The following is a 16,415-nucleotide window of genomic DNA, read 5'->3' on the forward strand; positions in this document are numbered from 1 at the left end:
GCCTGTGATCAGGGCAGGGGAGATAAAAGCAGCAGGTTGTGAACAGGGATCACAACAGCTACAGCTACTGTCTGCAGTCGTCACTTTGATATTAAATCAGCTTTTTTTTTTTCAGTTTTTAGGCTGCAGCCATCTGAACTATTTTAAATAAACATCACAGACACACACAGTCAAATGAGACCAAGTGAAACATCACCATAGTCTAGAATAATATAGATATAACTTTGCTCTCCCTCAAATGCCTGAGCAAACACTTCTGTTTTTTTTTTTTAGTTCAATACACACAGAAGAGATGTGGCTGTCAAATGAATGCAGGTTTATTGCTTGTAATAAATTATTGAATAACTTTGTTTACAATATACCTTTGTTTACAGTAGATGTATCTGCACCCATGCAAGTAAATAATTTAAAAAAAACTTTCAATAAACATAGGGAATATTCAGTATTTGTGTCTACATCCATTGTTTTAATCAGTTCCCCAGGAACTAGATTCCACTGGGGTATCCATGTTCTTTAATTTGCAAACAGCTCTACGTCTGAGACAGCCTTTAAACAGATCTAATTAAGGTTTAACTGGAGTACTTTATCCCTCTTCCTAGACCTTAATATTTTGATGACTTAGATAGGTGGTTCCACTCGAGTTCTTAATCACAAGCTAATGGGTTTCAATTTTCTGGCTGGGGCAGAGTTTCGAATTTGCTTTAAGCTCTTCAAAGGTCAAATGGAATTTGCAATTGTGGGCGTGTCTGGTACACTGTAATTCCCCACCTGTGTCTGTTCATTATCAATTGATCAACTAGCAAGAGCTGTTTAGCCAGAAACAACAGCCAGTGAGCAGACAAGAGACAGTGTAAAGTTCTGTGTGCTGAAGCTGTTAGAATCTGTAGCTTTGAAAAGGGGTGTTTTTGACACGCAGGACTGACCAAAGGAACAAGTTAAATGTAATTCTAAACAAGCCCTGAAGATGCAGCAGACACAGATCAGGGATTGGGAACGACTGATTTAGAGACAGGAAAACTGCAGGGCTCTAGACTCAAACCTGGGATCCCTACACAAGCGTATCTATGTGAATTTGTATTTAAAGTCTGTTTCAATATTACCACACAGGATTACAAGTTGTTGGTGGTGACAATTAGACATAAAAGCTAAATCCAGTTACATCAAAATAATTTTATTATATGACATCAAAGGTATAGAAATGCATCATAAAATTCTGCCATTTTACAAAGACCAAAAGTAAAAGGCTACTGAAAGGTTTTAAAAATATATTCATTCAGCAAAACATTTTGCAACATACTGTAATCACAACTCCATAAAAATAGTACAATATGGTTATGGATCAAATCACATCACATCCATAGTCTCAATGTGCTAGTCAATCAACAGAACAGTGCTTTCCAAGTGCAGGTCAAGTCATTCTGATGTTTTGATTCAGTGAGGAGTCCGAAACAATGATCAGGAGACAGTACCAAGACCCTAAACAATGACAAGGAAACGGTACCAGAACCTGCGTCATCCCTGAGATTGAACCCAAACTGCCTGTGCCTTCCAATCCATCCCACTGCAGGATTTTTCTGCAAACCAGCGCCTTTGTTGCTTAGTTGACAACAGGTTTGGTGCAAGAAACGAAAATGCTGGACACATCACAGGGCAGCCAAGGAGTCTAAGGAGAGCACTGGGAGGACAGGGAGTCACCAGACTGCAGGCTGCCAGTGCTTACCACTGGTGCTTCTCTTCTTGTCTTCCACCTCTGCCAGACATAAGCTACTGCAGCCAAGCTGGAAAACTGTGCATCGTCTTCAAATAATATATAAACCCTTTTTATAAAAACTCACACCTCCTGGAATCCTGCGTGTGTGAAGTCCTGATTTGTTCAGCTGAAAATGAACACACTGAGAAGGAAAATGCCATGCTGACGCTATTGAACTCTGCACCAAATTCACGTGGGTTAATGAACAAAACAGACAGCAGTCTGGAAACTTCAAAGCAAGTATGCAGTTTGTACTGCAACACTGAGGCAGCAACCACTTCTATTTTGCTGTAATTATAAATCATAATCATTCATTTAGCAGACACCTTTATCGCAGAGGTGAAAGGGCGAGCTATGCATCAAGAATTGCAATTCTTACTACAGAGCCTTGGTCTTAAAATTCACCAGTAGGACTAATGCGCGCAGGCTCACACGTGGTGGGTCACTGGGGACAAGCCCGTCTCTAACCTCTGACCCAGATACTTTTAGTTTTGTATCAGGGATGTCTTGAGCTAAACCCAGAACACAGCCGTGCTTGGCAGCAGCCTCTGGCTCAGCGTTAGCAGATGCCTGAGGGAGCAGCATCATTTGCTGAGCAAAGGTCAGGGTAAGCTGAAAGCTGCATTTCAGTCACGCATCAGGGATCTTAAAACCCATCGTAAAACCCAGACCTTGATGGAGAGGAGGTGGAATAACCAGAATGATGTCCAGCGTGAAGGAGGGTCTCTTAATTATTGGCACATTTTTATCTTTGCTTTATTTTGATTGATTTTTTTTTCTTTTTCCGCAGTACTTGTAAAATCTATGGTTAAAAATCAACTGGCGCCAAAAACAGCCGGGGGCACCAACCCAGCTCAGTCCAGTTTTGGGGCTCGTGTCTGAAGCAAGTGGGGTCGGGGAAGCTGGGGCGCGGGGGCCCCCTACCTGCCGGCCTCAGGGTGCACAGCTCTGCGGACGCTCTCGCGGACAGGATGGGCGAAGCCCGGGCGGCGCACGAGGGGCGCCGGGGTGGAGACGACGAAGAGGCTTTGCAGGGCCTGGGGGTCCGGGCAGACGTGGGGGTACAGCAGCCCGCGCTGGCCGGTCGGGGCCTCGGAGGAGCGCAGGCGCCCGCGGACCTCGGAGTACGAGGAGCTCATGCTGCCCAGGCGGGTCTGCTTGCCCAGGGCGGCGGCGCCGACTGCGGGGGCGAGAAAGAGGGGCGGCGCTGAGGGCTCTGAGCTGTAACGGAGCCACGAGCACAGAAACGGGGGGGGAAGGGCTCCAGCCAGGAAAATCCCGGAGCGCAGGAAGAGATAAGGAAAGAAATGTAGACGGGGAAAGATGGAGAGCGAGAGAAATAGGGAGGGGGAGGAGGCAGAGTGAACAAATGAGGGAGGAAATGAGACGTCGTTTACAACACAATACGTGCTGACGCAGACGCAGCGCTGAAGCTGCATTGACAGCCATAGTAATGGCACATGTACCAGTCTAGTAAGTCTGTACTGAGAGATAGGAAATCTAGCTTTTGCAGAAGATGAGAGGGAGATAACAAGCTTTATAGGAGAAGAGAAACAGGGGCAAAATCAGGAATGCAGGTGGCAGGAATCACTGTGCACTAACTTGTCCTGGGGATCCTGTGCGCGCTGGTGGCCCTCCGGTACTGAGCGGGCCCACGTGGCGCCCCCTCCTGCGCCGGCTCCTCTGGGGCCCTGCAGCGCAGCGGCCCGGCTGGCCCGTACTGGCCCGGTTCGGGCGGGCTCCTCTCTGGTCCCAGGCCCAGCACCAGGCCCGGCCAGCGCTGCGCCAGCCCCTGGGGAGGCAGGTACTGGAGACACAGGCTCCCCTCGGGCCCCCCAGGACACTGGGCCACAGGCAGAGAGGGGCCCGGCTGAGCGAGAGGCCTCCTGGAGAGGTCCGCCAGGGACTCCAGCTACGACAAGAGCAGCATGTCAGACACCTTCTTGGCAGAACTCTAAAACACACAGATTCACTCATCAGCGCATGTGGTAGGAAACCTCAGCCTAATACGGTGCTGGGCCTCTGCAGACAGCAGGGAGAGCTGGAACAGCGATCCCAAAGGGTCCCGAAACACAGGCGTCCCTCGCTTTAGGCGGCTTCGGTCTATGCGAATTCGCTTTTATGCGACTGACCCTTTCTTCCAAGTGTCCTCTTTATGCGAAACAAAAATCGTTTTCATGCGAACTGTGGCGGTAGAGCAAATTCCTGCGAAACGTGGTCTTGATGACACCCTGACGCCTTACAAGAAACTGTAGGCAGAGAACTGGCTCGGCAGACTTCATGCAGTTCCTCAGGCCGCAGACTTCATGTCCTGCTCCAGGGACTGCCTCTTCTGTGTAATCATCAATCATCAGCACCCACATCTCGTTCCCTTGAGCCTTACTGTCTGCCTATCTTGGTGCGTGTTGATTTATTTTTAGTTAAAAATAATGTCCCAGATTACATTTATGTTAAGTTTAGTGTTAATTCTTAATGTATGTTAGCGTGTATTTATATGATTAAAATGCACCTAGAACACTGCATTTAACACCGTTCCACGCAATCCCGTTTTTTCCGCAGGATTAAGCGGTACGCCTTATGCGATTTCCCCTTATGCGGGATTTTCGCAGAACGTAACCCTCACATAAAACGGGGGACCCCTCTATCAGCGGCTAAACCCCAGCCCTGCAGGTGTCTGGGGCTGAACTGTTTCAGCAGGAGGGAGATCAGGGCGCGGCTCTTACCTGGGGGGCAAGGCCCCCAGCGTGGGGGGTGGCCCGCAGCAGCTGGCACACCCGCTCCACGACGCCCAGGTCCCTGATGAGGCTCGCCCGGCGTAGCAGCCCACTCATCCTCTCCACCTCCTCCCCTTCCTCCTCCTCCTCTTCCTCTGAGGCGCCCGGAGGCAGCCCCGGGTCTGGGGGGCGCTCCAGCAGGGAAGGCACTGAGGCCAGCTGCAAGACAGCACAGAGTCATGAGCGCCCCCTCCTGTTCGGCAGGGGTAGTGCCCCACGCCAGCGGCTGGGCTGGGCTGGGGAGGGGGGGGTCCACAGGCTAGGGGGCGGGTCAGATGCTGAATAAGGGGGGTACTCACGAAGAGCCGCGAGGGCGTGGCGGGTCCCCGGGCTGGACGCGGGGGCGCTCTGCGCCGCTTGGCCCTCTCTCCGGCGGACTCCCCCTGCAGCTCGCGCCTGCTCAGGCCCCTCAGCACGCCCTGCTTCTGCTCCTGCCTCGCCCGCAGCTCCTGCAGCTGCTGCCTGCAGGGGGGGGGGGGGGGGGGCGGCAGCTCAGGGGCAGAACACCATAGAGCACACAGAGCGCGGGGGTGCCGCCCCGAGCAAGCGCAGGAAAACCAGGGTGACGAACGCAAGGGAAAAACAACACCGAAACCTGGAACTATACTACACATTTGCACAAGGTGTCGTGGTCTCGCGACAGTGCCCTGCCGTGCGAGAGTGACCAGTGCGAGCTCAAGAGATAATCCCAAGTGCGGTACAGCACACTGTCACGAACAGAGCAGCGCCGCAAGTCCTGTGAGCTCGTCTGTGCAGACGCTCCTGGAACAGGACAGCTGCTTGTACCAGCAGCTCAAGTGCACGGATCCAGAGGGCAGGCCTTTACTAAAGTCTGACGGAGTAAACGGGGTGCCGAAGCCCCCTTATTTAAATAATAATAATAATTGCTCACACTTATATAGCGCTTTTCTGGACACTCCACTCAAAGCGCTTTACAGGTAATGGGGATCCCCTCCACCACACCAGTGTGCAGCCCCACCTGGATGATGCTCCAGTCCGCTCCCCACACACCAGCTCTCAGTGGGGAGGAGAGCAGAGTGATGAAGCCAGTTCATAGAGGGGGATTATTAGGAGGCCATGATTAGTAAGGGCCAATGGGAAATTTGGCCAGGACGCCGGGGTTACACCCCTCCTCTTTTCGAGAAACGCCCTGGGATTTTTAATGACCACAGAGAGTCAGGACCTCGGTTTTATGTCTCATCTGAAGGACGGTGCCTGTTTACAGTGTAGTGTCCCCGTCGCTATACTGGGGCATTAGGACCCACATGGACCGCAGGGTGAACCCCACTGCCCTCGGTTCTGTGCCCTCTTTTCCTCCCTGCTGTGGAAGGATCAGGAACGTTACGGGGCTGCAGCCCCGCGCCCCCCGCGCCCCCCGGGCCCCCCGCGCCCGTACCTGGAGCACTCCTCCCGCGCTCTGGAGGCCGCCGTCTCCTGGAAGAGGGAGCTGCTGTGCTGGAAGTACTTGCTGTACTTCTCGCTGTCCGGCCGCGGGTAGATCCGGCGGAAGCCGCCCAGGTGCCTGTCCTCGTAGCGCTGCATCTGCTCCACCCAGGCGGCCTGGCACTGCCGCATCTCCTCGCTCCTGCGGGGGGGCAGAGGGGCGTCACGGTGAAAGCTCATGCGCCCTGAAACACTTTATATCCGCGCTTGTTTACTCACACCCCGATTGAAAGAATCACTACAGGTGCAGCACCTGCTGCTGGCTTATAATAATAATAAACTTTATTTTATATAGCGCCTTTAAAGGTGGCTTCTCAAAGCGCTTTACAGAACGACAACAACAATAAATAAGGAGAATACACAAGATAAGACACAATTACAATACACAGAGGAGACCGTGGATGGTGGTACTAAGAAGAGCAGAGGGGTGAAGAATGGAACCAGTTCAGTAAAGGCTTTTCTGAAGAAGAGGGTTTTGAGTCTGGATTTGAAGGAGTTTAGAGAAGGTGACTCTCTGATATCCTTGGGCAGAGAGTTCCAGAGCTTGGGGGCATAACAGGAGAAGGCCCTGTCACCCATACAATGTAGACGGGCTTGGGGGACAGTAAGGAGACCAGAGTTAGAAGAGCGGAGGTTGCGAGGTGGGGAGCAGGGCGATAATAGTTCAGACAGGTACTGAGGTGCCAAGCCATGCAGAGCCTTATAGGTGAGCATGAGGATTTTAAAGTCTACACGGAATTTGACGGGAAGCCAGTGCAAGGACTCCAGGACAGGAGTAATGTGATCATTTGCACTAGACCTGGTCAGGATTCTGGCTGCTGAATTTTGGACATACTGCAGTTTGTTCAAAGTAGGTTGAGATACCCCAGAGAGTAGAGCATTACAGTAGTCAATTCGAGAGAACACAAATGTGTTGATCAGCTTTTCTGCCACAGTTAGTGATAGCACAGGGCGTAGTCTAGCGATATTGGTGAAAAAAGATGTTTTGACAATATGCTGCACATGTGGGTCATATTCTACAGACATCCCTACAGTTTGAGAAGCTTGAAAAGGCCTGTGGAAGGACAGCTGGTCACCCGCCAAAGTGTGCAGCCCGGTGCAGCCCGGCGGCGTGCAGGGTACCTGGCCTCCCGTGAGCGGTTCTGCTGCAGCCGCTCCTTCACCCTGCGCCTCTCCTCTTCCGTGATCTTGCGCCTGTCACAGGCCCCCAGGTGGATCAGGACCAGCGTGTCGTACAGCAGCCCGTCCTTCACCTCCCGGTCCAGCCTGGAGTCCGTCGTGAAGCTGGGCGAGTGGTTCACCTGCGCGCGGATTCACCGGAGCACGTGAGCACCCCGGGGACACAGCCTCCCGACGCCTCCCACACAACACTTTCTGGAGTTCTGCCTGCAGGCAGATCGACATCCAGGCGTGCTTTAATAGTTCCTTGTTTTAGCAAAATCACTGGAGCCCCTTATAATTTAAAGCCTGATCTTAAAATAAAGCACAGCATGTGTCGTCATCATCTTCACAGGCTGAAGGGCAACTCTTGAAAAGACTTTTTCAGAAACGTTATTTTACTGAGATTTATTACGGCCTGAGGATAGGTGTTAAACTTGATCCAGCCTGAATATAAACCTTTAAAATGATGATGATTTAGAAAGACACAGAAACTCTTCAGGCTTGAGGCCTGTCAGCACCTCAGCCAGCTAGGTGAGGTCAGCGGGGTCAGGGGTCAGCGGGGTGGGGCCTCTCACCTCCAGCAGCCAGGGTCTGAGTCGGCGGTCCAGCAGCACGTCGAAGCCCAGGATCTCGAAGCAGGCGCTGCCGGAGGCGTGCTGGGGGAAGCACGAGTGGTAGTTGTGCTTGAGGACGGGGTGGGCGGAGATGAGCGTCTTGATGATCACGTCCTCAATGTCCGCCCACATCTTCTCCGTGTCGTAGCACAGCGACTCCAGGTGCTTGTGGAAGGTGGACAGCTTCCTGCGGGAGAGTCAGGGCGGAAGGGGTTTGATGGAGTTCGGAAACAAACACCTCTCTGCCCTCAAATCTGCCCAGCTCACACACGCAGGGAGTGTTTCACTCATGCGTTCATGTGGTCAGGCTGGTGTCTCTGGGCAGATGCCTGTTAACTTTACACCCAACACAATGAACGCTGCACCAGCAGCCATATCACCCTGCAGCTCTCAACTGGCGGCCCACTGAAGCCAAGCAGGGTTGAGCCTGGTCAGTACCTGGATGGGAGACCTCTTGGGAAGCTATGGTTGCTGCCGGAAGTCGTGTTAGTGGGACCAGCGGGCGGCACCCACCCTGTGGTCTGTGTGGGTCCTAATGCCCTGGTATAGTGGCAGGGACACTATACTGTAGTTGGTGCTGTCTTTCAGATGAGACGTTAAACCAAGGGCATTTCTTGATAAGAGTAGGGAGTTATCCCAGTGTCCGGGCCAAATTTCCCCCCTAGGCCTTTACCGTGGCCTCCAAATCATCCCCATGTATGATTGGCTTGCACTTGCCCTGTGATGGAGTAGCGCCCCATCCAGGGTGTCCCCTGCCTTGCGCTCATTGCTTGCCGTTGAGGCTTTGCAATGACATGACAATGAGCACTACAGCACACCGATCTGCAGGCTGTTGTCTGTACCTCCCTGCAAGGATAACTATAGGAGAGTATGATTTATAACAGAGGGGTAAGCATGGAGAGTCTGCTTACAATTGAACTGGTCAAACCGAAACCACCTACAAAGAAAGGGCACTTCCCAAAGAAAGAGATACAATAACGATTACAAAGCATCCAGGCCAATCCCTAGGAGATAGCTGAGCTCAGAAACACACTCGGCCACAGGGGGGCGACTGGGCTCCTCTGCTCACCTTTTGCTACCGGTGTCTTCGTCCCGCACAAAGTTCTCGCTGTGCTTGTTGATGGCGTAGTTGGTCAGATGCATGCAGACATCCTCCTGGGAGCAGGGGGAGAGGGGTGAGAGCTGACGTGCAGCGCAGGGCACTGTTACACGGCTGTAAAGCTGCAAGCTTGGTCATGAGCAGTCTAGGGGATTTGCACAGCAGTAACCTTCGCCTGGAAGGAACAGGGCTGAGGTGATACAATCTGTATCGAAGCATTCGGTCAAAGACTAACAGATTATGGAACAGCCTCTACCTCCGGGCAATAAGACTAAATAGCCAAGCTGCAGCTCCTTCAGCAAATCACCCGTAATGGCTATATGGACATTCAGATTTCTCTGTATTGTGCATACTGCACTACTCGGACATAATGTATTGCATACACCCTGGGCACATAGCAGCTCTATTTATATTGAGTTTTGTCTGAGTTTATTTTATTCAATTTCTATTGCACTATTATGTATTATTTTGTAACTTTAATTTTGTGATTTTTATCCCCCCCGGTGAGCTCACAGACAAGACATTTCATTGCCAGCAACTCCTGCTGCACGCTAGATTGTTGTGCATTGGGAAAATAAACTTTGATTGATTGATTGAGAATTGAGCTCTATGTTGTGAAATGAAATGCTGTTAGGTTCTTTATGCAAATTCTTAAAATCCTTTCCACCAAAAAACAGTAATGTGGAAGCTTTTGAGATTTTAGAACAAAATTAAGCTTTATTCACTTTATTTTTTTGTGTCATATGACAACTTAAGAGATGCCATGTTGCGATCACCTTTCTCCAGTGCTGTCACTCATCTCGCCTCACTCCTGTCCTGGTTGTCCAGAAAGGATGACTCAATAGATGCACCTACTGCTCTTGCTGCCTTTACAAACGGTTTGTGTTTTCCTAACTGGCAAATACTCACATTATTCGGACTGCTCTTTCTATTGGTTCCCGAGCTCTAGCAGCCTAGAATACTCTCCTTTTACCAAGCCCTTTGTGATTTTCCTTCCGATAAAGGAATAGAAATGGATCACAGGGAGATACTCCTGGCAAGGCATCCGGCTGAGACCCCTCACACTGAGCGTATGATGCTAACAACAGGGATGAAGTGTCACTGCGAGTCACAGGAATCCAGCGAGCCAGGGTGGACAGTGGCTTGCTGGATTTTCTAAAAGTGAAAAAGTGATTGCTTTAAAAGTGCAGCTGCACTCAGGGGATTGTTTCTTTGTTCAGTTTCTCTCTGCTTGTCCTCCAGTACAAACAGGTTGCCCAGTGCTGCTGTGGATGAATGGTTTCTTCAGGAGCTTCTACCGCCAAACAGAGCGCTAACACTGTCCACACTCTGTCCCAGGGAACTCTACCCCCCTACTCAGAATGCCGAACACCTCCCCCGTGCCCCCGTGCCCCCGTGCCCCCTGACCCACCAGGTTGCTGCTCATGGGGTCGCTGTACTTGGTGGTGCAGAAGCGGGCCAGTCCCTCGTGGTAGAGGAAGACCCGCAGGGGGTCGCAGGACGTCACCAGGACGTACAGCCGCAGGTCGAACTTGAACCCGTCGATGAGGAGCGGCTGCCGGGGAAAAACGTTTTTTGAAAGAGAAAAAAGGCACACAGACTCCTTACTCGCCACAATCACTTTTAACGGCCCCTGTGCCCCTGTGGAGGTAGACTGGGGGGCAAACCGACCCTGTAATTAATTTACTCAGAGCTCGTCCACAGGGAGAACAGGAACCAGCGTCCTAAAAAGGTTCAGATCGTAAAGAGCACTCTTGTCATGTTTTTTAACCTAATTAAAAAAGGATTAAAATGAAAAGGAGAATGGCATTGCAGAGAAAGCCAGACATTCAGACTACATAGCTCCCATCTCTCCTTCTGACTCCTTCTACCATCATGACTGCCTACCTCTGACCGCTCTGTTAGATATCAGAGATTTAGAAACCGCTGTAAAGTGAGAGGCTGGTGTTGTGAAGGGGGCTACTGTGGGATATAGGCATGGAAGAGGCCTGGGCTGGAGAGACTCACCCTGGAGATGTACACCTGGCAGATCATGTCCTCCCCAGGCCGGATATCCTTGCTGGACTTGGTGATGAAGATCCCGCGGCCCTGACATCCTGAGTCCGGTTTGCAGATATACGTCTTGTGCTTTTTCGCCCGGCTGTAGGCCTGGAAGTCGCTGTAACTGTAGGGGAGACAAACAGTAGCAATCCGTCGTGTCCATCCACCCATTTTCTAATCCACTTATCCTGTATGAGGATGCAGGGCGGCACTGGAGCTTTACCTGGCAAGCAACAGGCGCAAGGCAGGATATAGCCCGGGTGGGACGCCAGTCCATCGGAGTGCACACACATTCACGACTCACTCACAACTGGGGCCAATTTTATACAGAAGTCAATTAACCCACCAGCATTATTTCTGTGGGATGAACCAGAGCACCCGGAGGAAGCTCACTGGAATGCAGGGAGAACATGCAAACTCCACACAGACAGCACTCCAGGAATTCAAGCCAGGGTCAAGTCTATTCTTTAAACTTCAGTGAATAGTACTTGCATCTATGAATTGGCTTCATTACTCTGCTCTCCTCCCCACTGATAGCTGTTGTGTGGGGAGCGTTCTGGCGCACTATGGCTGCCGTCGCATCATCCAGGTGGGGCTGCAAATTGGTGGTGGTGGAGGGGATCCCGATTACCTGTAAAGCGCTTTGAGTGGAGTGTCCAGAAAAGCGCTATATAAGTGTAAGCAATTATTATTATTATTATAGTTCAGGTGGGGAGCTGCGTCAGCATGCATAGGCTCCAAAGGAACAAGTAATAGGTTTATTCCATGCTGAAAAAAAGAAGAAAGAGAACACAACGTTTCGGCCGTGGAGCCTTCTTCAGGTGAGCCTTCTTCACCCAAAGAAGGCTCCACGGACGAAACGTTGTGTTCTCTTTCTTCTTTTTTTCAGCATGGAATAAACCTATTACTTAATTATTATTATTATGAATTGGCTTCATTACTCTGCTCTCCTCCCCACTAATAGCTGATGTGTGGTGAGTGTTCTGGCGCACTATGGCTGCCGTCGCATCATCCAGGTGGGGCTGCACACTGGTGGGGGTGGAGGGGATCCCCATTACCTGTAAAGCGCTTTGAGTGGTGTCCAGAAAAGCGCTATATAAGTGTAAGCAATTATTATTATTATTAATAATAATAATAATAATAATAATAATAATAATAATAATATGATTAATTTATACAAACTAACATGTGCAGTACTTGCATTTAGGTGCTGCAATTTACAATCATTCATATCTCAGAATACATCAGGAATGTATAAGACAAAGACTTGTGCGAATTATAAATTGCATGCGTTGTTGAAGTGTCAACAACCTTGTCAACTACAGACACAAACACATGGCGACTGTGTTAACTCAATAGCAATAGATTTTAATTCTGGTTTTACAGAAAGCCAGATGCAGCCCCTCACTTAAGGGGCTCCCAAAACATTCTCCAAATTAAAATCCTTGTAAGATTCCAGGATCGCGGGATCCTGGTGGGGTTTCTTTGTCCAGCCAGCGGCCCACTCTTGTGATCCTATACTCACTCTGCAGGTAGGCACCAGCTACGAGGGAAGATGTTGTACTCCTTGGGGAAGAGTTTAAGCATCCTGTTCATGTTCCGTGCCAGCAGATCCTTCCTGCAGATTTCACTCATGCCCGGGAAATGGTTGATTTTCTGGAAGAAATCGAACAGCAACCGACTGTATGTCAAGTGAAAGGTTTCTGAACCTGTGGGGTCTTTGTTTTGTCATTATGGCTCCTCTGTAACCGATCAATGTCTTGTCTGTGTTTCCTAGGATATCCGGAACACACACAGCAGACTGGGGCCTGTGCAGTCAGGTCTTTGTTGCACAGGACTGCCTTCGGTGCTGTAAGATTGCACTTCTGGGGTTCACCGAAAGGGGGTTTTGTACTTTGTGGTACTGTTGTACTGGTTGTTCTTGTTTTGCAGTTGGTTCATCATGTTGCAAAGCATTTAAAAGAAAAAGAAACGACTTTACCGTGGCATGGCATTGTCACAGAACCAAGCCACAGCCAGAGGGATGGCTTAAAAAAACCAAACTGGGTCACCTAGATTGATTGTGATGTCAGGGGCTTGGTGACTCCTAAGACCTTTGATAAGCAGGAGGCAGCCCTGTGATATTCGGTACCTGGTAGCGTTTCATATCCATGACTCGGTCCAGGGACACGGAGCAGTCGGTCCAGTACAGTGTCCAGTCCTCCCCGTCTCCTGCCTCTCTCAGCCCGTATCGCCTGGCCGCGCGCCGCACTGAACTCCGCAGGGATACGAAACACATCACAGATGTATCTTACTACCTTATAATAATAGAGTTAAAACCACGAACATGCTGGAAGCATTCCATCTATGAATAATCTTCCAATCTTAGGACCGCGTTTGTCAGGAGCGGGCTAACTTGATCTGCCTTCCTTGGGTCACACTACTCTATTGGGAGACCCAAAATATTCCTGGCAGAATAAAATAGATTAAATGCCCCAGTATAGTGATGGGGACACTATACTGTAAAAAGGGCGCCGTCCTTCGGATGAGACGTAAAACTGAGGTCCCGACTCTCTGTGGTCATTAAAAATTCCAGGGCGTTTCTTGAAAAGAATAGGGGTGTTACCCCGGCGTCCTGGCCAAATTTCCCATTGGCCCTTACTAATCATGGCCTCCTAATAATCCCCATCTCTGAACTGGCTTCATCACTCTGCTCTCCTCCCAACTGAGAGCTGGTGTGTGGTGAGCGTTCTGGCGCACTATGGCTGCCGTCGCATCATCCAGGTGGGGCTGCACACTGGTGGGGGTGGAGGGGATCCCCATTACCTGTAAAGCGCTTTGAGAGGAGTGTCCAGAAAAGCGCTATATAAGTGTAAGCAATAATAAAATAATAGTTAATATTTTTCACTCTCCATTTGGGAGCAATGCCAAATCAATATGCTCCTGCCAAAAGAAATATAACAGGAGTGCAGAGTTAGGATGAGAAACCAAATGGTTTTGCCGAACCTGGAATGCAGTTTAATCTTGGCACTGCCTTGAGGAATCAAGACTTAAGTAAACAGCAATGAAAAGAAAACACTTGTATGAGTTTAATGTTACTGTGGAAGGGATGATGATGAAAGACCAATTCTTGTGCTATTGTCCTGTCAGGCTGCATCCAACCAGCACAGGCAATACAGGTGTTAATCATATGGAAACGTGCTGTGTTCACTGGTAACGGCACGCCCTGATCGGAGACAGAGTCACACCTGACCTGACAAGAGCTGAGAGGGCTATCTATTTGCCCAACTAATTACATTACTTGCAGATCAGGGTGGCTTAATCAGCGATTAAAACAACTGTGCTAGTGTTAACAGAGATGCTACTCCAGAATCAAACCTAAAGAAACCAGACCTGCCCAGTCCTATCTTGAGCACCTGCTCATGCCTCACCTTGAGCAGGGTGAGATGTTTATCCACCACTCCCTATTACAGTAAGCCCCCTGGTATGTCAAAGCAAAGGAAACGATGGATCTCAAGAAGGACTTCGGGTACCTATAATAGTAATAATAATTGCTTACACTTATATAGCGCTTTTCTGGACACTCCACTCAAAGTGCTTTACAGGTAATGGGGATCCCCTCCACCACAACCAATGTACAGCATCCACCTGGATGATGCAACGGCAGCCATAGTGCGCCAGAACACTCACCACACATCAGCTATTAGTGGGGAGGAGAGCAGAGTAATGAAGCCAATTTATAGATGGGGATTATTAGGAGGCCATGATTGGTAAGGGCCAATGGGAAATTTGGCCAGGACGCCGGGGTTACACCCCTACTCTTTTCGAGAAACGCCCTGGGATTTTTAATGACCACAGAGAGTCAGGACCTCGGTTTTACGTCTCATCCGAAGGACGGCGCCTGTTTACAGTGTAGTGTCCCTGTCACCATATTGAGGCATTAGGACCCACATGGACCACAGGGTGAGCGCCCCCTGCTGGCCCCACTAACACCTCTGTAGGTCAGCTCACCTACAGGGAGCTGACTGTCCAAACCCTCCTCCATTTGGATGCCTGCCCCCTGTTACTCACCACTTTCATACTTGCAGTTGGTGAGGTTGATCCACAATCATCTGGAAAAAAAAAACAAGAGAGGAGAGGGACAGACGTGTGCCTAACTCTGAGCGCAATGCAGGGGAAGGGGCAGAGAGAGGTGCCCCCTAGTGTCTGGGACAGGAACTAAGCCAGCCGCCTCTCATCACACACAGAGATTAAACAATCACACTTCAGCATATTCTTTTCACCCATCATCTAAAATGTTCTGCAAAAAAAGAATGTGAAGGTTTATTTTGCTGTAAACAAATAAATCAATGGGAAGGAATCGCCATTTATCCTGATTTTATATAATCACTTTAAAAACCCTTATTGCATTTTTATTTTTATTAATTTGATACGTTGCTTTTGATATTTATTATTTTTGCCGATAATGTAACTAAATTGAGTTTGATTTTAAATGCATTGAATGTGCTGTAAAGAAATAAAATATGTTTTAGATTTTTGCATAAAATACAAAAACATTAAAAAAAACTCCAGTTGTGTGACGCTCGTGTAGTTATTTGCTTTGACTTCTGCCCCAAACTCACCCGAATGTTCCAAAGCAATGATAAAGTACAATTCAAAATAAAACAAATGCATAAGAATTGTTGTGCTGTACCTGAACTCAGAAATTAACCAAACCACCCATTTCTTGTCGTATATATTCAAATAAAACGCAAATTACTTTTCTTGAATTGTAACAGTTACTGTAGGCCGATGTGCCTACATTAAGCGAATACCCACTTGGGAAAAAACAAAAAGAATCTTTCATAGGCTGGAAAAGACCGCAGCGCTGTTTGAAGCACCTCTACTGCCACCGACTGGCTCAGGGTGGTTATTGCAGTCTCATTTTCTAAATCTACAATCCGGATTTAAATCCAGTCAGCTAGCTTCCTTACACTGTACGAGAGAATCTCCTGTTTCCTGTGCACGAACTAAACTCTTGTAACTGTGGGAGGTTGATAAAGCACATTAAACCCAAATGCTTCCAGGGGCAAGATGTCACACTGGTAGGGCTGCACGTTAGTGGTGGATGAAACAAATTAGCCCAAACGTATAACACAACTTTTCCATCCTTTCCTTAAAATGATAAATCAGTTCAGCACAAATTCCCATTTACAACAACTATCCAGAACGTACTTATTTACACACCTGGGTATTTACTGGAGCAGTCTGACCGAAGCAGCTGTGACACTACCAGGATTTGAACCCGCAACCTCCTAGTTATGAGCGCAGAGCCCCCCGAATCATGCCTCCACAGTCCTGCCTCTTGAGAACTTTTGCAATGAAAATGTCTTTAAAAATACAATCCACTACTAAATTATAAGATCTAGTTATGTTTTTTTTTTTACTTAAGAGTTTTGGAGAAAAAAAAAAGATGTCAATCAAAACGCACCCTCAGCCTAGCATCATGGCTTGGAAGTGAAACCCGCCCACCTCATCAGTAAATAATATCGAAGGAATTCCAGCTTTCTACAGTG

The 16,415-nt window shown here is 49.1% G+C and overlaps 1 protein-coding gene across 1 annotated transcript; it reads right to left on the minus strand.

Annotated features, from left to right (window-relative positions):
* Nucleotides 1–1,224: 1,224 nt before the first annotated feature.
* Nucleotides 1,225–14,972, minus strand: ttll6 (tubulin tyrosine ligase-like family, member 6). Its single transcript, XM_088906309.1, has 13 exons — nucleotides 14,932–14,972; nucleotides 13,013–13,131; nucleotides 12,407–12,537; nucleotides 10,849–11,005; nucleotides 10,253–10,396; nucleotides 8,812–8,897; nucleotides 7,704–7,929; nucleotides 7,090–7,268; nucleotides 5,921–6,109; nucleotides 4,824–4,986; nucleotides 4,474–4,683; nucleotides 3,353–3,662; nucleotides 1,225–2,930 (listed from the first exon to the last, which is right to left on the minus strand). Exons 2-13 carry the CDS (start codon nucleotides 13,031–13,033, stop codon nucleotides 2,671–2,673), a joined length of 2,076 nt encoding a protein of 691 aa, XP_088762435.1. The 5' UTR covers nucleotides 13,034–13,131; nucleotides 14,932–14,972; the 3' UTR covers nucleotides 1,225–2,670.
* Between the last annotated feature and the right edge of the window lie 1,443 nt (nucleotides 14,973–16,415).

The sequence above is a fragment of the Atractosteus spatula genome, chromosome 26 (genome assembly GCF_055471065.1).
Source record: "Atractosteus spatula isolate fAtrSpa1 chromosome 26, fAtrSpa1.hap1, whole genome shotgun sequence".
Classification (NCBI taxonomy): Eukaryota; Metazoa; Chordata; class Actinopteri; order Semionotiformes; family Lepisosteidae; genus Atractosteus; species Atractosteus spatula.

What these genes read in the sequence shown, in the direction of transcription:
- ttll6 (XM_088906309.1), bottom strand. Translation starts at nt 13,033, where the DNA reads ATGGATATGAAACGCTACCAG. An exon ending in GAAGACACCGGTAGCAAAAG is followed by an intron (nt 7,930 to 8,811) that starts GTGAGCAGAGGA and finishes ACTCTCCCGCAG; the next exon opens with GAAGCTGTCCACCTTCCACA. An exon ending in GCGCGGGAGGAGTGCTCCAG is followed by an intron (nt 4,987 to 5,920) that starts GTACGGGCGCGG and finishes CCCCCCCTGCAG; the next exon opens with GCAGCAGCTGCAGGAGCTGC.